Here is a 21628-nt window from a genome sequence, read left to right on the forward strand (position 1 = left end):
AATATTTTGACAAGTGTACCATTTTTAGCATTAAATGTACGCAGAGAGAAAATAGTTGTATATAACTAATATTAAATACACTGTCGCTTTATGAACACAATTTGTTTTATGTACAGCAGATTCACGAATATTTATTTTGAATGTAAATTATTTTGACAGTCTAGCTTTATTTTACAAACCTAACTTCCGTTATATGGTCGTGTCGCGGTAAAGTGACGCAGCTGTGAACCTTCCAGTTGTGTAGCTTGTTATGGCGGCGCTTCTGAGAGGACTGCGGGCTGGAAGGCTCCTCCGTGGGCTGACCAGCGGTAAGACAGGCTCAGTGTTTCGTTCTCGCTTTGTTTCAACGCCAAGAGAACAACAACGTACCTACAGACAGTTCTGTTTCAGTCTCAAACGTTGTTAAGAAGCCAGAGTTGACGTCAACTACCCGAAGGTGATCATGAAGGACAGTAAACAACCTACGTTACGGTGGCTTAAACTTTACAGATATTTTATAGGAGTATAAAATTGAAGTAATAAACTCAAGCATATTTATGTTGTGTTGCCTTATAAACATGTTCGTCTCTACAGCTGGCGGGGGGCGTCTTTGCAGTTATGACAAGCTGTGTTTCTAATAAATCCGCTATATATAGCATAGTTTATTTTTATTTATTTGTTTCATGACAAGATTTGCAATGCATAGCACGGATGTAAAGATATAAACTGTATTATATCAGTATTTATATTTAAGTTGAGTTCAGTCTTAGCTCAAGTTAACCGTGCAGAAATGTAAATAATCCTGGGTCAGTCACAAACAGTACAGTTCGGGCCCATTATTTCAATTCCAACACAATTCAGCTACATACAAGCTAAGGACTGTATACAAGTCAGTGATACTGTTTATTTTAACTTAATTTAAGGGAGTCATATCCAGAACAACAATAGAAGAATAGTATAAACCTTAACATGAATGTGTTGAGGTGCATTTGCAAAGGACTGCTTTGAACCTCTGCTTTCCGATAACATATTTCCCAGTACCACAGACGTTTACTGTCCTTTATGCCCACAGTTAACTAATATACAGGTCCTTCTCAAAATATTAGCATATTGTGATAAAGTTCATTATTTTCTATAATGTAATGATGAAAATGTAACATTCATATATTTTAGATTCATTGCACACTAACTGAAATATTTCAGGTCTTTTATTGTCTTAATACGGATGATTTTGGCATACAGCTCATTAAAACCCAAAATTCCTATCTCACAAAATTAGCATATTTCATCCGACCAATAAAAGAAAAGTGTTTTTAATACAAAAAACGTCAACCTTCAAATAATCATGTACAGTTATGCACTCAATACTTGGTCGGGAATCCTTTGGCAGAAATGACTGCTTCAATGCGGCGTGGCATGGAGGCAATCAGCCTGTGGCACTGCTGAGGTCTTATGGAGGCCCAGGATGCTTCGATTAGCGGCCTTTAGCTCATCCAGAGTGTTGGGTCTTGAGTCTCTCAACGTTCTCTTCACAATATCCCACAGATTCTCTATGGGGTTCAGGTCAGGAGAGTTGGCAGGCCAATTGAGCACAGTGATACCATGGTCAGTAAACCATTTACCAGTGGTTTTGGCACTGTGAGCAGGTGCCAGGTCATGCTGAAAAATGAAATCTTCATCTCCATAAAGCTTTTCAGCAGATGGAAGCATGAAGTGCTCCAAAATCTCCTGATAGCTAGCTGCATTGACCCTGCCCTTGATAAAACACAGTGGACCAACACCAGCAGCTGACACGGCACCCCAGACCATCACTGACTGTGGGTACTTGACACTGGACTTCTGGCATTTTGGCATTTCCTTCTCCCCAGTCTTCCTCCAGACTCTGGCACCTTGATTTCCGAATGACATGCAGAATTTGCTTTTGTTGTGGAATTTTCTTATCAAAGTGGGTAGAAGTTGACTCATAACGAGAAAATCCGGACTTTGTCTCAATAAGTTTTATTCAAAGGCATTCAGCGTTTGAAGACCCTGACACTGAGGTTAGTCAGTGAAACAGAGCCCCGATCAACATTTACACACAATATTTATACCAGAACATGACAGTGTTATCTCAACACTTCAAAGAGTATGTGTTTTATGACCCCAGACCCTTCTAGGGTTCAGAGGTGACTAGGTTACCTAGGAACAACCATCTACTCTCCCTGAGGCATCACCCTAACAAATGCCCTTAACCATTAAACTTCTGATAATGGCTTTTACAGCTTCCTCCTCTAACACAGATGTTCACTGGAGTGAGGTAAATCAAAGGTCATACACTATGGAATGCTTACTGCAAGAATTTCCATCACACTTTCATCTGAAAAAAGTACTTTGGACCACTGAGCAACAGTCCAGTGCTGCTTCTCTGTAGCCCAGGTCTGGGGAATGCGGCACCTGTAGCCCATTTCCTGCACACGCCTGTGCACGGTGGCTCTGGATGTTTCTACTCCAGACTCAGTCCACTGCTTCCGCAGGTCCCCCAAGGTCTGGAATCGGCCCTTCTCCACAATCTTCCTCAGGGTCCGGTCACCTCTTCTCGTTATGCAGCGTTTTCTGCCACACTTTTTCCTTCCCACAGACTTCCCACTGAGGTGCCTTGATACAGCACTCTGGGAACAGCCTATTCGTTCAGAAATTTCTTTCTGTGTCTTACCCTCTTGCTTGAGGGTGTCAATAGTGGCCTTCTGGACAGCAGTCAGGTCAGCAGTCTTACCCATGATTGGGGTTTTGAGTGATGAACCAGGCTGAGAGTTTTAAAGGCCTCAGGAATCTTTTGCAGGTGTTTAGAGTTAACTCGTTGATTCAGATGATTAGGTTCATAGCTCGTTTAGAGACCCATTTAATGATATGCTAATTTTGTGAGATAGGAATTTGGGTTTTCATGAGCTGTATGCCAAAATCATCCGTATTAAGACAGTAAAAGACCTGAAATATTTCAGTTAGTGTGCAATAAATCTAAAATATATGAATGTTAAATTTTCATCATGACATTATGGAAAATAATGAACTTTATCACAATATGCTAATATTTTGAGAAGGACCTGTATATGTTAATGACCATGATCAGAAGGTTTAGGTAGATAAAGAGGACATTGTAATCATGGAAAAGAAAAAAAATGGTTGTTGCGTAGAAGTCAAATCGTCATTGCAATATTCAACAGTAGTGTCACAATGTCCTATTGTGCCTCTCTACTCAAAATATACTCTAGTAAAACCTAAAAATGAAAATGTAATTTGCAAAACCTGTTCGAACAGAATAAATGTAAACATACAGAATGCAAGCACAAGATTTTTAAAGAAGAATATAGAACAGGAGCAATAATTTGTTCATTTGTTTAATCTTTATTTGACCTGTATCACCAGAGTAAGGTTCTGGACCCTGGTAATACTGCTACATCAGTTTATAAAGTACAAGCATACATATAACTCACAGTTACGTAGTAGCCTTTTTAAACCGGGAAAGACTTATTGAAATGCAACGCCTCTTCTCTTAGGCAACATGGTTGCATAAATGTGTTTTTAAAAATGCCTGTAAAAGTCAGTCAGTCATTTTCTACCGCTTATTCCATAGTGGCTCACAGGGGAGCTGGTGCCTATCTCCAGCAGTCTATGGGTGAGAGGCAGGGTTCACCCTGGACAGGTCACCAGTCCATCACAGGGCAACACATGTACAACCATTCAAACACCTAATGGCAATTTAGAGTGACCCATTAACCTAACAGGCATGTCTTTGGACTGTGGGAGGAAGCTGGAGTATCTGGTGAGAATCCATGCATGCACGGGGAGAACATGCAAACTCCATGCAGAAAGACCCCCGGCTGGGAATCGAACCCAGGACCTTTTTGCCGCAAGGCAACAGTGCTACCAACTGTGCCACCGTGCAGCCTGCCTGTAAAAGTTTTATTACAAAAACATTCAACAAAAAAGTAGATTTTAAATATTCAAAATACAAAAGGATGGTTTTAAATTGGTTGTTAAAAGACTCCAGAAACTTGGAAAGTGTCTTCAGTTGGCCGGGGCCAGTATGGGATTTTCACAGGATGAAATGCTACGCCATCATTTTACTTACATAGAAATCTAAAACACAAATGGGTGGTATGATCCAAGTGCTTTTATTAAAGACAGAAAAGCAATCAGTCTAAATCCTACCGCTGTAAGAATAATGTGACATATTTATTGTTACAGTAATGTATTCTATAGCGTACTGCATTCAGTATTTATTAACATGACACTCGGACTTAAACAGAAGTTGTACCATGGAAACCAGCTAAATGTAGGCTTGTTGCCATTGTGCTCTTCACAGAATACCTCAGGTATTAAAAGCAGATACTAGCTGGTTAATTAGTTGGACTACTTGCTTAGGAAGTCAGCCTACAGTCAGCTGCTTAACAGACGCACCTCCAGAGATATATTATTAGGAGTGACTGGAGCTGCTTCTTACGCCTCCACACAACGGCTCTCAGGTTAGGGCCGAACTGAATTTTCTTGTAATTAAATTATGTGTGGGAGCTTTCTCTCAGTGTGGCAGTCTGCAGCAACAGGTGGGGGAGGGACACCCTATGCTCCATAAAGCCAGGGAAAACTAAGGCAATTCCTCCAATATCTAATATCAAAGTGCTCTAAAACTTCAAAACTCACACTTTTATCAGTTTATCTGCAGGACTTTTTTTTTCTTTTATGATCAACGTTTGTTGCATTTGGTTGTTGAAATGCAAAGATGTCTGTGATGGACTGGCGACCTGACCAGGGTGTACCCCATCTCTCACCCAGTGATCACTGATATAGGCACCAGCCCCCCTGTGCGAGCAACAACCTCCCAGCTCAGACTGATTGAAATCTTTCCCCTCCTCCAGTGGTCGCTGCACCAACATCAACACATGCTCAGGGCAGCAGCCTGAGGCGAGGCTTCCACTTTGCAGCACTGAAGCTGCAGGACGAGTCCAAATCTGACAAACCCTCTGTATCTTCATCCTCATCATCATCATCCACAATCACCAATGAGCACCACCAGGCTCAGTCAGCTGAACAGGACAATGAGGCAGCTTCTCAGCAGCATTCTGATCCAAACTGCAGGTCTGTCATGAAGAAACTGTTGGCGAGTTCTGCTACTGTTTGCGTTTTACTGAAAATGGCTCCACCTAAAGAATCGTTTTCCCAACATGCTAATTCAGGTGAGTTGAACTTATTTTTTGTGCTTCATTTATTCTGAAATATTACTCTGTGTTTGCACAAAGTGACCAGGAGCAGGACGAGGACTTTGAAACAGAGGAGCAACGGCAGACTCGAATTCTGACGGCGGCTGTGGAGTTTGTCCCGCTGCACGGCTGGTCCATGGAAGCCATCGCTGCTGGTGCTGAAGTGAGATTTCAAAACAAATACGGTCTGACAGCAGTCTAATTACTTAAATGTATTTCTTAAGTCCACTTTACATTTCATACTATTTCTATTAACAGTTAAATGCTCTCTTGGCCTGTTGTAATGTTTTGCTATGCAACCAGTTCAGCTTTTTAAAGCTAAGCTTGTTTTATGCTTGTTGTTATGCTGCTACCAGTCTCTGGGTTTGTCCTCTGCTTCTACTGGGATGTTCTACAACGGAGCGGGAGACATGGTCCTACATTTCATTTCCCAGTGCAACTCCAAGCTGACTGAGATCCTGGCTGAACAACACAATCAGGTCCAGCTGGGCCAGGCAGAGTATGTATGCAGAACCTCACTGTTCAGTTCCAATAATGACAGCCTGCCATGGACATTTTCAGTAGATATCAGTTTCTTACGGAGCAAAATGCCTAAATGCTCACCTTGTTGAGATTAAAACTATAAAAAAAAACTATAAAAACTATAAAAAAAGGTCTGTAAAAAACATCAGATAAAGATCAATAACACAGAAATATGTGAAGAATTAAATGCTTTGCACATATACAAGCAAGCCCCAGAGGTAAGATGAGGGAAGCAAAGACGTCCTTTTTCACAGCAAAACTTTGCACTCCGCATGAGGGATCTCAAGGCGTCCGCGGGTCAGAGGGGGTGTATGGTAAATAAGATTGAGATTAAACATTTCAGAACTTTATCCACTTTTAATGTGACCTTTGACCTGTACAACTCAACTGGAAAAACCTGAAATTTGGAATTGTGCGAACCTTTATCTAATGCTCTATTGAAGCACTGTTGGTTTTATTACAGCACTCAGTCTTTTTGGGTTGGACTCTGTCAGCATGGCTCATCTTGACGTGGCAGAAGGTGAAGGTGTCTCCTGTACACAGCCCTCTGCATCTTTATCTTTCTAACAGGAGTCTTGTGCCAACATTGACTGGTATTTTAAACGAGCAACTTTGGAGAGATGTCAAATTCTTTGTAATTACACTTTTACGTCATATTTTCTCTACTTGATGGTAACTGTTTTCTTTTTCTTGACTGACACCTTTTGACAGTGAGCTCCTTCTGTGCTTTGGAAACTCTCTGCAAATTCTGAATTTTGCTGTAAGTTGCAACTAGGAAAATGTCGGAAAAACCAAACCGAACCTGTACAGGTCCTTCTCAAAAAATTAGCATATTGTGATAAAGTTCATTATTTTCCATAATGTAATGATGAAAATTTAACATTCATATATTTTAGATTCATTGCACACTAACTGAAATATTTCAGGTCTTTTATTGTCTTAATACGGATGATTTTGGCATACAGCTCATGAAAACCCAAAATTCCTATCTCACAAAATTAGCATATTTCATCCGACCAATAAAAGAAAAGTGTTTTTAATACAAAAAACGTCAACCTTCAAATAATCATGTACAGTTATGCACTCAATACTTGGTCGGGAATCCTTTTGCAGAAATGACTGCTTCAATGCGGCGTGGCATGGAGGCAATCAGCCTGTGGCACTGCTGAGGTCTTATGGAGGCCCAGGATGCTTCGATAGCGGCCTTTAGCTCATCCAGAGTGTTGGGTCTTGAGTCTCTCAACGTTCTTTTCACAATATCCCACAGATTCTCTATGGGGTTCAGGTCAGGAGAGTTGGCAGGCCAATTGAGCACAGTGATACCATGGTCAGTAAACCATTTACCAGTGGTTTTGGCACTGTGAGCAGGTGCCAGGTCGTGCTGAAAAATGAAATCTTTATCTCCATAAAGCTTTTCAGCAGATGGAAGCATGAAGTGCTCCAAAATCTCCTGATAGCTAGCTGCATTGACCCTGCCCTTGATAAAACACAGTGGACCAACACCAGCAGCTGACATGGCACCCCAGACCATCACTGACTGTGGGTACTTGACACTGGACTTCTGGCATTTTGGCATTTCCTTCTCCCCAGTCTTCCTCCAGACTCTGGCACCTTGATTTCCGAATGTCATGCAGAATTTGCTTTCATCCGAAAAAAGTACTTTGTACCACTGAGCAACAGTCCAGTGCTGCTTCTCTGTAGCCCAGGTCAGGGGAATGCGGCACCTGTAGCCCATTTCCTGCACACGCCTGTGGACGGTGGTTCTGGATGTTTCTACTCCAGACTCAGTCCACTGCTTCCGCAGGTCCCCCAAGGTCTGGAATCGGCCCTTCTCCACAATCTTCCTCAGGGTCCGGTCACCTCTTCTCGTTGTGCAGCGTTTTCTGCCACACTTTTTCCTTCCCACAGACGTCCCACTGAGGTGCCTTGATACAGCACTCTGGGAACAACCTATTCGTTCAGAAATTTCTTTCTGTGTCTTACCCTCTTGCTTGAGGGTGTCAATAGTGGCCTTCTGGACAGCAGTCAGGTCGGCAGTCTTACCCATGATTGGGGTTTTGAGTGATGAACCAGGCTGGGAGTTTTAAAGGCCTCAGGAATCTTTTGCAGGTGTTTAGAGTTAACTCGTTGATTCAGATAATTAGGTTCATAGCTCGTTTAGAGACCCTTTTAATAATATGCTAATTTTGTGAGATAGGAATTTTGGGTTTTCATGAGCTGTATGCCAAAATCATCTGTATTAAGACAATAAAAGACCTGAAATATTTCAGTTAGTGTGCAATTAATCTAAAATATATGAATGTTAAATTTTCATCATTACATTATAGAAAATAATGAACTTTATCACAATATGCTAATTTTTTGAGAAGGACCTGTATTTGGGGTAAATCAGAGGATGATTGTAGGTGCTTACTGGTTCCTATGTAGGATGAGTTGGGAGGTGGTGGTCAATTCTGAGCACAGCCAAACACCAGTTATAAGAAGGTGTGCACACTTACACGACAACATTTTTCCCCCTCAAGCTTTTTGTTTGTTTTTTAGTTGAGTTTTGCAAGTTGTAAGTCACATTAAAGGTGAAAAAAGATCTTGGTGTCATTTTTTTCCCATCACAGTTCCAAGAATTGGAACAGGAGTGGGGTGTGTAACTTTATATCCACTTAATATTCCCTGTAGAAATTTGTTGGCCGGCCTTGGGTTTCATCTCTTTTCGTAGCCCCCAAAGTCAGATATCCAGAAGGCACCCTGATTAGATGTTCAAACCACCTGAATCCTTTCGAGGCACGGAAGCTCATCCAATAAAAGAGAGGTCTTTACCTTATTCTCTAAAAGCTGAGCCCATCTGCCATAATGAAGAAACTTATTTCAGCTGCTAGTATATGGGGTCTGTCAGCCTCCATCAACATCTCAGGTCCATAAGTGAGGGACAGAATGTAGACAGACTGGAAAATTGAGAGCATTGCTCCTTTTTCACCACAAGGAAAAAATATAATGTTTGGACTTCTTTGCTTGAGGCACAGACTGACCAAGAGCCTTACCTGACATGGGTGGAATGTTTTTTAATTTAGACTTTTATGAAGCACCACCACTGATAAAGCATACCTCCCCCAAAGGAGGACAACAGGGGCACCCTCTGTAACCTTAGGGGGCGCAGCAAACATGTGGTAGAATGTACTCTGGTCGGTGAGGTGCAAATCTACCGTTTTGCAATACATAAAAAGCACGTGCAGAGAAAAACTAACACTGAACATCACCTTGAACACACCATCCCAACAGCAAACCATGGTGGTGGCAGCATTATGCTGTGGGTATGCTTTTCCTCAACAGGAACAGGGAAGAGGGTTAATGTGTGGATAATTCTAACAAGTTGCATAAGTCTTTGATGCATGAGTCAGGTCTTGGTAGATTTGCAGTGGTCTGATACTCCTTCCATTTCAATATGATTGCTTGCACAGTGCTCCTTAGGATGTTTAAAGCTTGGGAAATCCTTTTCTATTCAAATCCAGCTTTAAACTTCTCCACAACAGTATCTCGGACCTGCCTGGTGTGTTCCTTGGTCTTCATGATGCTCTCTGGGCTTTGAACAGAACCCTGAGACTATCACAGAGCAGGTGCATTTATACAGAGACTTGATTACACACAGGTGGATTCTATTTATCATCATCAGTCATTTGGGACAACATTGGATCATTCAGAGATCCTCACTGAACTTCTGGAGTGAGTTTGCTGCACTGAAAGTAAAGGGGCCGAATAATATTGCACGCCAAACTTTTCAGTTTTTTATTTGTTAAAAAAGTTTGACACATCCAATAAATTTCATTCCACTTCACGATTGTGTCCCACTTGTTGTTGATTCTTCACAAAATATTTGAATTTTATATCTTTATGTTTGAAGCCTGAAATGTGGCAAGAGGTTGAAAAGTTCAAGGGGGCCAAATACTTTCCCAAGGCACTGTACCTTCGGGTAAACCCTACGCAGCCATTCTTTGCAAAAGCAATCGCTTTAATTTATCCTTCTATCCAACTTCCATCTCTCTTCTCAATAAATCTCGACCACTTACTTGGTTGCAAGGTGGAAAGGGTTAGTTTTTGTTTATTTGTATTTGTGTTTCACCTTTTAATTATTTTAGAATTACTTAATCGTATTGTTGACTTTTTAATGCATTTTATTGTGATATTTCTGAATTATAATGCGCTGGGACATGCAATAGTTCCCATTTATTTATTTAAATGTTTTACTGTCAATTGAACTCCCATGCTTTGATGCCTACTTCAGTACAACTGTCTTATTCTGTTGTTATTTGTCTGTACTGCAACATGACTTTGTTTTGGTCTGGTTTCATACTGTGTCTGTATGTTTTTGCAGTCTCGCTGCACTACTACCCACCACAAATTTCCCTCAGGGGACAATAAAGTATATCTTATCTTGAAGTCGATGGGAAGATGGATGCAGCTAAAATCCAGGGCAATCTGGGAAGAAAACGTGTTAGAGGCTTCACGTTCCAGCAACCCTTAACATACAAGCAGTTGAAAGGATTTTGATGTTTTAGAATGACGTAGTTAAAGTAAAGCCCTAAATCCAGTTGATAATCTGTGTTAAGACTTGAAAATTATTGTTTAGACACTTTTCATCCTTTTAGAATGAGCTTGAGTTGTTTTTCAAACAGGGTGGTTCTACAAAATATTGACTTGGGACCTTGCGTTTTTTTCCTTCCACTTCACAATTATGCACTGCTTTGGGTTGGTCTGTCACCTCAAATCTCATTATAATACAATGAGGTTTGGGATTTTAATGTGAGGACAGTGTGCAAGTTAAAGTAATATAAATACTTTGGCAAGGCCTTCTAAAAAGAAACCTGAACTCCTCGTCTGCCATCTTTGTTGCAGACCAAAGAAGACAGCTGACTTCCTAAGAGATGCAGTAGAAACCAGGCTGCGGATGTACATCCCCTACATTGAAACCTGGCCACAGGTAAACAACAATGCGTACGGATACCTCAGAGCAGAAATCACAGTTTTACATTTCCTCTTTCTTTCTGTCGTGTACTCAGGCGATGAGCATCCTGCTCCTTCCTCACAACATCCCCGACAGCCTGAAGCATCTCTCCACTATGGTGGACGACATCTGGTACTATGCCGGGGACCGATCCACAGACGTGAGTGGATCCTCTCACCTTCGATCCCCCTTTTCTTCTGCTCATACCTTCCTGTCCCCATTTCATCATCACCCCCACAATATCCGGCCTGCTACCTCTCAGGTTACCCCACCTGTCAAAGTCAACTTTCATGTCTTGTTGTTCCCTTAAGTCTTCAAATTTCTAAACTTCACTCTTCTAGACATTTCTTTAATTCTGGATACATTTTGTTTGAATTAACAGTAAATTTTGATTTATTTGTGACAGTGAAGCATATTGTGTTTTTAACTGAATTTAAAAGTTAACTTTGTGTCTGTTTGATGTTACTTGAAGATGAACTGGTACACAAAGCGGGCAGTGCTTACTGGTCTCTACAATACTACAGAGCTGGTGATGTTGCAGGATTCCTCTCTGGACTTCCAGGACACCTGGACCTTCCTTGATAACCGCATTCAGGATGTAGTCAACATGGCCACCACTGCAAAGCAGGTACAGAAGAGGTTGATCTTTGTCTTTCAGTAATGTTTTCTTTGCTAAATGTTCTCTTGCAGCTGGTTTGTCCTGAGTGGCTGACAGAGAGAAAGTGCAGCTGACATAAAAACATAAATACCTGTTCAGATAACATGTAGAGTTTTCTTTTTCTCTGTAGATGCAGTCAACCGGTGAAGCTGTAGCGCAGGGGCTCATGGGAGCTGCAGTTACGGTGAGTTTTTAGGTTTTTTATTCATACAAAAACTACGTTAACCATCATAGCCTCTAATACATGACAGACTTTTCCTCTTTAATGACTGTGGTTTATTTTGCAACTGCCCGACTTTCCTATAAACCTCCAAATTTGTCCAGATGGTGGCAGCATTGTCTTGGCATTTCCAAAACTACACTGATAACTGTCAATTACATAAAAGAAGTCGTGAAAGAAAAGGATTTTCTTACAAAACATTGCTGTTTGGCTGCCATTATTTGCCATTATTATGCCCAACATTTCCTCACTCTTCCTCACCCAAAACACACAAATTGTTTTGTTTGGTTATGTTTCATACTATTTGGAGTTATTTTTAATTGTCCACTTTAGTGTGGGACACATTTGAGAGTTATTAACTTTCTAGCTAGTGATAAATATAACCTGATGTGGAAGATTTGCAATAAAGTGACTAATTTCTGGTATGCGTTTTTCAGCTGAAGAACCTCACAGGACTGAACCAGAGGCGATGATGGGAAAAAATCTCTGAGGCACATTTAGCCCGACTGGCCGGATGATGTCATGAGCTGTTATTTTGCTCTTATTTTTCAGTTGTACAGTATGACTGACTGAATTTAATCATGGGTTTTAAAAACACAGAATAATCCCATTTGTCGAAGGCCCTCCGTATCTTTCTGTTCATCTGCAGAATAAGTTGCTTTCATTTGTTTAACTTGGATCATTTTTTGTTGTATTGAAGTACAAGAACAGATTCAATTTATTTGGAAGCCAAATAAAGTAGTGTATATTCAACAGATTTCTGGGGTGAATTTCTTTATATGTATATGAAAGAAATCATTCTTTTTGAATCAAAAAAACAGGTTCTCTTTGATTCAGTTTTTTTCCTCTATTGCAAGTTTAACTGTAGAATCAAAGTTGCAATTTGCTTTAGTAAATAATAGATTTTTAATTGTATTGGGTGTTTAACAATGCAAAATAGCTACTTCCTTATGGTCAAGAAGAGAAGGGAAATTCCGGTTTTTTGTCATGATTAAACAGTTCAGATAAAAAAATATTTAAATATAATTTGCATGTTTATTGTGGAGTCCTGAATGATTTACGACGTTAACAGGCTTTTACTTTGAAAATAACTACAGAACCCGGTTGTGAATAGAGAAATCCCGCCTCAAAACTCGCGTTCCAACCAATCACTACACGCCTTTTATTTTGTAGCCAATCAGCTCTCGGTAAATATTTCCGTGGAGGCCTTCAAGCCGTGGCAGCGGTAGTGGAAGTGGTGCGGTAAAAAACACGGCGTTCTTGTTGTTTTTAAACGGAATAATCTTCTACAATGCCGTACGCTAACCAGCCGACGGTTAAAATAACAGAATTGACGGATGAAAATGTGAAGTTCGTCATAGAAAACACGGATTTGGCGTGAGTATTTGTTCATTTTTCCCGGGTCAAATAGTTTGTATTGAGAAGAGGGCAGCCATTAACCCTCTCTATTTAGGAAACAAAACAAAGTAAATGTAAATTGACTTGAAATATATCTGCTATTAGTTTAACCCACACTTGACTACATTATTTACTTGCGGTATATATGCTTCTGCTTTAGTTTGGATTACATTTCCTTTCAAAATAAATTGCAGCCTCTTTCATTTGAAGGGTTTAACCTATCAGGAAATTAAAAATATTACGGTCTTCACCAGGTTCAGTTATTCGAAATGAGTCGAAGTCCATAAACACACAACAAATGACATAAATACCAAAAGCTCAATAAAGATGGCTGAATATGCTTAGACCAAGTGAATGTACCAGATTAGGCCAAGAAGCTATTTTTCTTCTGCAGACCCTGGTGGGTAATGGTTTAGGGAAGATAAATAAATAGAGAAGATAAATAAAAGATGCATTAAACCATTAGATGGCAATTAAAACCAAAAACAGTTAGCCCAACTAAACTGCATAAACAAGACAAGAAATGTGAAACAAATTAAGAGCTTTAGGAAACGCACAGAGCGTTCTCTCCCTGAGCTTCATGAGGAGGTCACCTGAAATGGTTTTCCAAAGAGTCTTGAAAGATCTTCCCAGAGGTTCATTGAGAGACGGCCAAAGGTTAATAATTCAGTCATCACAGCAAAGGGCGGCCACTTTAAGGAATCTAAAATATAAAACCATATTTAAAGTTATTTACAATAATTTGGTTTGCTACATAATTCTAAATGTGTTCATTCACAGTTTTAATGCCTTCAGTGAGAATATATATATAATGGAAATAGTCATAAACCATTAAATGAGAAGGTGTGTCTAAAACGTTTGACCTGTAGTCCTTCAGCCACCTCAGTCATTGTGGCACTATTTCTTCCAGTCTTCTGTTTAAAAAGACTAGTTTAAGGTGAAGCAAGTCAATGCAAAATTGTACATGTAAAACATAAACAAAAAATAGTTAATGTTAAAGCTTTTTATCATAATCTTTTACTGCTTTCTTCCTTAGTTAATCTACTGCTGTAAGTTTAGATCTGTTTGTAAATGACCTAATAGTGACAAAATAATGGCTTGATTAAAAGGGATGGCAAAAGAAGCACTCTTCACCCTTTAAAAAAATATGGCTTGGGTTAGCAAAGTTGCAACTGAATTAACTACACGACATCTGGAGAAATGTCTTTTTAACCAGGTGAAACCAAAGCGGAGAGGTTTGGCCACATTGGCAGGATTAAAGCAAACCAAACGTTGTACAAGAACAGACATCTCAACAACTGGCAAGCATGGTGGTGGAGGAGTGATGGTTTGGGTTGGTTTCGAACCTACAGGGCTGGGGTACCTTGTACTTTTTGACTTGACAGTGAACTCATCTTCATACCAAAGTGTTGTGAGACCATATGTCTGATCCAAGTCTTGATACAGAAACTGTAGAATTAAAGGGGTGTACTTTCTTTTCTTTTTTTATCCATGACTGTATTTCCGTTACTTATAAATAATTCAGCGACTTTCTCCAGCATGTTTCTGAGCTAATATGCAGTGTGAGGTTCTACACTGGAAGTTAAGTGTTTACTTGATATTTCTTTGTAATCACAGAGTTTGAAAGTTGTTTCAGGCTTGATCAAAAATATGTTTTTGAGAGCTTTGCACCTCAGATATCATTAATGACTCAGTGTTGATAATTAATGTTAATTAAATACATGCTGACTTGCTGTTTTTTTATTATACTTTCTAATTCTCTATTTAATTTCAGAACGTGAAGAATTACCCATTCCCTCATTCAGATGTCAATCCAAATCAAAAATCGACCCAAATATATTTAGCTTATAGTAATGTATTAAAAATAAAATTGTCGCTGATTCTTTTGTCACATTATTTAACCTGCTTCGGGTTGCTGAAATAACAAAAGTTAACGAGGATCTAATGAATATTATTGGATAATTGGTAAGTAGCTTTAAATGTTAAGAGCTTGTCCAGTTCAAACTAAAAGCTTCCAGATTGCTCCTGGTGTTTGGTGCCATTGAAACAGAATTAAACGGAGCCAGAAATGGGAGAAAGGTCGCAACAAATTTATTGTTGCGTCACTTCTTAAAACACTTCTTTTTTTTTTCTTGCTTTAGGGTTGCAAACTCTCTCCGCCGTGTCTTCATGTCAGAAGTTCCCACAATAGGTAGAGTAACACTAACTATTATGGTCCATGTACACATTAGTTCTCTGTAGTACTTTGTTTTGTTGTGAGGTTTTTCTAAACATCAAATAAAGTTCTGTTACATTATTGTGTGAAATTACACTTTTGCCATGAGTCAACTTGTTCAACAGAGATTATTGCAAGCCTTTGGTTATTTGTTTTTGAAGTACGGTGAATAAAACTAAAGTCTGAGCAAACATTTGTTCTGGCTGCATCATCATTTTAACATTAAAGTCCTCAGATGGCAAATTTAAAGTTGCATCACTGTATTTTCAGCCATCGACTGGATCCAAATTGATGCAAATTCTTCGGTGCTGCACGATGAATTCATCGCACACAGAGTGGGTATGTATCTCCAGAACCCCTCCTAGTGATGAAAGCATAACTTGGGCATTTTATGAGCAGCGAGAGCTAAGCATTGATCTGTGTCCCCAGGTCTCATCCCCCTCACCAGCGATGACATAGTGGATAAAATGCAGTATTCAAGGGTGAGTGGACTATTGCATCCGATTGTGCTATTGTGATCATTTTGGCCAAAAAATAATAATAAAGTCTAAACCTATGATCTGGAAAAAGATTGTGTGCTGAACCCTGCAGAATTAATCAATCAATCAATCAATATTTACAACCTTTATAATATCCTATGGGTGACCAAAGTGCTTTAAAGCAAAAACAGAAATAATCAAAAACAAAGGCAAAAAGAATAACATCATTTTATATAAAATCAATTAAAAACCTGTGGGAACATGGAAGATGAACAATGTAAGTGTCAGAGCATTACAGTGCTACTGAGTATTAAAGCCATTTTGAAAAAATCAGTCTTAAGTTTAAAAAGTATCGGATCTAACCAGTAAAAAGCAATCACCTCACTGTTTGTACCCAGACGTTGGTTCTTCTAAGTTTCATTGATTTGATGACCTCAGTTCCCTCTCATGTTTATGAAGACTGAGAGCTACTCAGATAAGATGGGGCAAGAGTTTTTATGGCATAAAAAAGAGACATTAAAATCTTAAACTGAATTCTAAAATTACCCTGAAACCAATGGAGCGATAAAAGCACTGGGGTGAAAGGTTAATTAATGGTGAAACGATCTGTCGGGACAAACACTTGACAAAGTGTCCCAGCAAACAGGATTCTGGGTGTAAGAAACAGCATTTTGCAGATCATTTCTGGCTCGTGTTTTACCAACACTGATGTATTGCTGTCACTCCTCACTTTACTGGAATTAAGATATTTCTGCTTTTATGCTGATGGTTCTGCTGGGGATAAAAAATAGTCTATATTTAAGCATGCAAAGCTTTTAACCAAGTCTGACTCTATCAGGATCATCTTGCAGCTTCAGGCCTTAAATTAACAACAGCATAGACAAATAAAGAGAATAATTTGGATTGTGTATGGAAATCTGAATATTTAGGAATAAATATTGACTAGAAGAAAACAAGTAAAATAAAAATAATTAGTAATTTACCAAATCAGACCACTAAGAGCTGCTGTTTCCTGTTAAAACTGATGAGTATGTTTCCACCTGCTCCCCTAAAGGACTGTACCTGTGATGACTTCTGTCCTGAGTGCTCAGTGGAGCTAACCCTGGATGTCCGATGCACTGAGGACCAAACGCGTCACGTCACCTCACGCGATCTGCTCTCCAACAACCCCAGAGTTATCCCTGTGAGACTTTTAATCAGGTGCTGATGTAGGATGTGGGTCAGAGAAGCAATCTGATGATGTTTGTTTTTCAGGTCACATCCAGAAGCAGAGACAATGATCCAAATGACTACGTTGAGCAGGATGGTAACCTCAGATCTTCTCTCATGAAACCTTTTAAACCTTTTTCAGGTCTCTGTTATTGTGTTTTAATAATTTACATCCTCATTCCTCTATCCATGTTCTCTTTTGAAATTTCCCAACACAACAGACATCTTGCTGGTGAAGCTCCGTAAAGGTCAGGAGCTTCGGCTCAGAGCGTACGCCAAGAAAGGCTTCGGTAAGGAGCACGCCAAGTGGAACCCAACGGCGGGGGTTTCCTTCGAGTATGACCCGGACAATGCACTGAGGCACACAGTCTATCCACGACCCGAGGAATGGTACGTCTTCATTTCAGTACGGCTCGCCAAGAAGTATGATAGTTGATTACCTAATTGGTGATGTAATTTTTCTCAGGCCAAAGAGTGAGTACTCGGAGATTGAGGAGGATGAAGTTCAGGCCCCCTATGACCCTAACGGAAAGCCAGAAAGGTGAGAATGAATATTTCTTAAATTAAATTTCACAGTTTTGTGCCTTTATTTTGTACTAACAGTTTGGTCCCGACCCATTTACATGTCATACATATTTATTGCACGTTTCTATTTATCTGGGTTTGCAAGTTTGGGGAGTTAAAACAAATATTGTGGAAATAAAACAATGTTTTACTACATTTGGGTCTTTGCTGAGACACAACACAGAAAGTTGTAAAAGTCAGTGTTGCTGATTCAGTTGAAACCAAACATTTACATAAACTATAAAAAGACAGTTAACCTTTTTTCTTACTGACATTGAACCAGATCAGCTCTTTATTATTTCTATTTGCTAAATAACAGAATAATGAGAATTATTTTTTTGCTTTCTTCAAATTCAGAAGTGTAAGAATGGATTTGTCTGTGAACATTTATTAAACCAATAGTCCCTCTTATAACCCAACTATTCATGTTTAACAACTCTTCACCTATTTAAGCATGTACTATTCTATGAAAGGGGTTCATCAGCAACCAAAAATTAGGATGCGTCCCAAGAGCAGATGGAAATGAAACCAGCAACAAACCAGCAGATTGACTTGGAAAATGGAGCATAATTATTGAACGGTGAAGCCTTCTTTGGTCCGTTGATGCGTCTCGATAGCAGCTGTCAGATGCCATACTGGTAGAGCCAGGCCAGCTCAGACAGCTGTCCCCTTAGTCACTAACAGCTGATGGCGAACTAGCCTCGAAACACAGTGGAAAAACACAAAGGTCATAAACGGTGAAACAGTGGAGATGAATTCGAGGCTCAGTTTGCAGCCTCAGTCTACTTTAAAGTTCACTTTAAACCCCAACATGCAACACCAATGAGACAACAGATTAAATGTTTTGATCCTAGATCAATCGACTTCCTAGCTCACCCTGCTCGGACCTTATCAAGAACCTATCCGATTAATAATGAGAAGAACGACATTACTCTGACGGCTTCTTTCTCTTCGGCGGAGTCTGAGGATGGGTTGTAGGTCAGAAGAGAAAAAAAAAAGGATGAAGTAGTGACTCGTCCGTGAACAACTCAGAACGGTCAACTTCTCCTCCGTGGTCCAAACGGGGAAAAATCGGAGGAACCGTTGGCAGTTGACCGGAACAATGAAGGAGGAAATTTGTCTCCTTGGAAAAACCTCTGTGGATTTTCACCTTCACCTGGATCGCAGCTGACTGTCTTTAATCGGGATATGAATCTTCTGATCTTCTTATATCAGACAGCTTTCCAGCTTTGTCAAGCTCCTCCAGGTATAATTTGCGTAGAGACAAGTAAACCCGCCCGTGAGCTCCTGTTTCTCCTAACGTAGTATTGGCACACTACGGCTGAAAATGGCAGCTCAGCGTTCGCTTCAGCGGGTTTTTATAAACTCCGGTGACATCAGAGCAGAATTTTACACCTGTTGAGCAGGTGCTCCATAAATTCCTCACAGAACTGGTGTAACTCACACACACCTGTTCAGCTCTGCCCACAGATTTTCTTATGGAACTTGGACTACTCCAAAATACTAACTTTTTTTGTCCTCAAGCTACCAATTTGTTGGCATTCTTGCATCAGTCCACCTGGAAGACAAATTTTTGTCCAAGCTTTGTCCTGATCGATGTCCTGAGACGTTGGTTATCTCCTCGTTATACCATTTTTATTTTTTTGAAGCGCACCAGTCCCTCCTGAAGTAAAACACTTCCACAGCATAATGCTGCCACCCTGTACTTCACAGTTCAGATTGTGTTTTCAGGCCTGCAAGCCTTCCCATTTTTCCACTAAACATATCGGTGGTCATTAGAAGCCAAATGCTTCCTAATGCTTTCGTTTCATCAGACCACAGGACATCCGTACAGAAAGTAAGGTCTTTGTCCCTGTTTGTTTTTGCACGCTGTAATCTGACAGGCTTTTGTAGTTATGGCTTCTTCCTCTCTGAATGGTATTTCAGTCCATATTGGTACAGGACTTGTTTCACTGTGGATGACTCTCTCTAACTAGCTTCAGCCAGGATCTTCAACTTTTGTTTATTTATGGGTTGATACGCACATTTCGTACCGAAACACGTTCATCTCTCAGACACAGAACTTGTCTGTTTTCTAAACTGTATGACGGCTGGACATTCCCACTGTGTTTATATCTGCATTTCATTGTTTGAACAGGTGAATGTGGCACCTTTTAGACATCTGGAAATTGTATCCAAGAAGGAAACCAGATTTGAGGCCCACAGTTCCCTTCCTGATATTTCTTTCTGATTTAGATTGTTTTCATTATGCCATAAAAGGAAGCAGTGTGTTTGAGGTGTTGCCTTAAAATCTTCTACAGGTGTGGCTCCATTTAATTGAAATGTTGTGAATTAACCTAAACAAAGCTTTACAGAACCAGAATATTTTCATCTGGGCTTTCCCAGATTGTTTGAAAGTAAAGTAATCTAAGTGTATGTAAACATCTGACATTGAGGACTACTGTCTTCAGACTCCAGACTTTTAGCTGCAAAAACCCTTTACCTAAACTACAACCCTGCATATCTCCTGGAAAGGCAACCCTAGGAGATATTTCTCATTTTATAAGGGTTTTGTAGTCTCTGTTCTCGTTTAACACTCTCTGCTGCTTGACAGAAATGTTGAACGCAGCTCATGGGAGATTTGACTCTGTCCAGGTTTTATTTTAACGTGGAGTCCTGCGGCTCCCTTCGGCCGGAGACCGTCGTCATGTCTGCATTGGCGGTCCTCAAGAAGAAGCTGAGCGACCTGCAGACCCAGCTGAGCCATGAGATCCAGAGTGACGTGCTCACCATCAACTGAAGACTGTGTGTTAACTGCATCCTCACTGCAGACTGAACTCTGATCTCTTGGACCAGATTCATCACTGATATTAAATTGGAAGTTTATCAGCACTGACTAACAGAAGCTGGTAGCTTAGAAAATGTGATGCCGAGTTGTCGTATCAGAGGAGTTTTTCTGTATTGATGCAAAGTTAGACTTGTTGCTATAAGGGCAACATTTCAAGCTGTTAAATATTTTTGCTCAATGTCTCTTTTTAAATAAATCAGTTTTGTGGTATTTTGTGTTTTTATTTTATCTAACATTACACCTTTATTTATGAATGGAAAGAAAATTAATTTATTCTGACTACCTGAAGGCTAAGTAACTAAGCCTGGGCATTTATTGCATTTTTATAAGAAATTGATTTATGTGTGTCAAAACCCCAAAAACTGACTGTCAGGATTGTAACTTTTACTATTTTCTCCACTGTTGGTTCTGTGAGAGCATTGATACATTTAATAATATGATTAAATGTAGTTATTCTGTGGAGCTTAGTGATATAAAGCACACTTCTTTATGTAACTGGGGTCCTGAAGAAGCATATTTCAAATTAGGTATGTTTGAGAGCAGTATTTGTGTCTGTGGCGCTCTGATTGCAGTGACATACACAGACAAAAAAAGACTAAATACCTTTTTTATTGTCACTTATTACTACAGGAATACCATAAAATATTGTCTAAAATGTTGTCATTGATATGCGTAAGGCAGTTTTTCCCCAGTTTTACCAGACAAAACAATGCCAAAGATATTTGTTTTATGCAACCTTTATACAAGAATGTAGCAGATGAATGTGGCACATTTGGTACCCTCAAAACCTGACAACTGATTGTTAGGGTACATAAGGAACAGGAAATTATGTTATACAACTCCCTCTAGCTTAATCAAGAAAACGGGAACGACAAGCTGGGGACATTCTACTAATTTAAGTGTTTTGTTTAGTTTTTTTTACTGATTAACAAGTTGTAATCTATCTTCTTACAGAACAGTTGCCCCTTACATTTTTAGCCTTTTTAACTCCCCCGTCACCGCAGTTTCTGCTCACAGTAACTTATGAACTTCTTGGCAGAAACCTCCAGACGGACTGGAGGTTCCCCAAGTGGTCCTTAGGCCAGAAGAGAAATACAGTCCCTCCTCCTAGCCACTTGTATACAGGATGTTTTTTCAGTCATGATCCATATCTAGAGGAGCAGCAGCCAATGCATTCAACCTCCAAACCGTGTATCTGTTTCCCATTCCATCCTTCTTCTCATAGCATCCCAGGATGGTAGGATGACTACATTATTGCTTTATCTGCAGCTTCTTCTTACCTGGAGGACAAGCCAAGTACTGAACCTTGCAACTGTATCCCCCTTTCCCC

The 21628-nt window shown here is 39.9% G+C and overlaps 2 protein-coding genes across 2 annotated transcripts; both read left to right on the forward strand.

Annotated features, from left to right (window-relative positions):
* The first annotated feature begins 185 nt into the window (after positions 1–185).
* coq9 (coenzyme Q9 homolog (S. cerevisiae)) lies at positions 186–12359 on the forward strand. Its single transcript, XM_047382567.1, has 9 exons — positions 186–308; positions 4872–5091; positions 5253–5376; positions 5570–5712; positions 10620–10704; positions 10784–10888; positions 11201–11356; positions 11517–11570; positions 12044–12359. The coding sequence occupies exons 1-9, from the start codon at positions 251–253 to the stop codon at positions 12077–12079; spliced, it is 981 nt and encodes a 326-aa protein (XP_047238523.1). The 5' UTR covers positions 186–250; the 3' UTR covers positions 12080–12359.
* A 431-nt stretch (positions 12360–12790) lies between these two features.
* Positions 12791–20508, forward strand: polr2c (RNA polymerase II subunit C). The gene is made up of 9 exons (XM_047382590.1): positions 12791–12983; positions 15146–15195; positions 15490–15558; positions 15649–15701; positions 16753–16881; positions 16953–17004; positions 17129–17297; positions 17374–17448; positions 20106–20508. The coding sequence occupies exons 1-9, from the start codon at positions 12898–12900 to the stop codon at positions 20248–20250; spliced, it is 828 nt and encodes a 275-aa protein (XP_047238546.1). The 5' UTR covers positions 12791–12897; the 3' UTR covers positions 20251–20508.
* Positions 20509–21628: the final 1120 nt, after the last annotated feature.

Source organism: Girardinichthys multiradiatus, chromosome 2 (genome assembly GCF_021462225.1).
Source record: "Girardinichthys multiradiatus isolate DD_20200921_A chromosome 2, DD_fGirMul_XY1, whole genome shotgun sequence".
In the NCBI taxonomy this organism is placed as follows: domain Eukaryota; kingdom Metazoa; phylum Chordata; class Actinopteri; order Cyprinodontiformes; family Goodeidae; genus Girardinichthys; species Girardinichthys multiradiatus.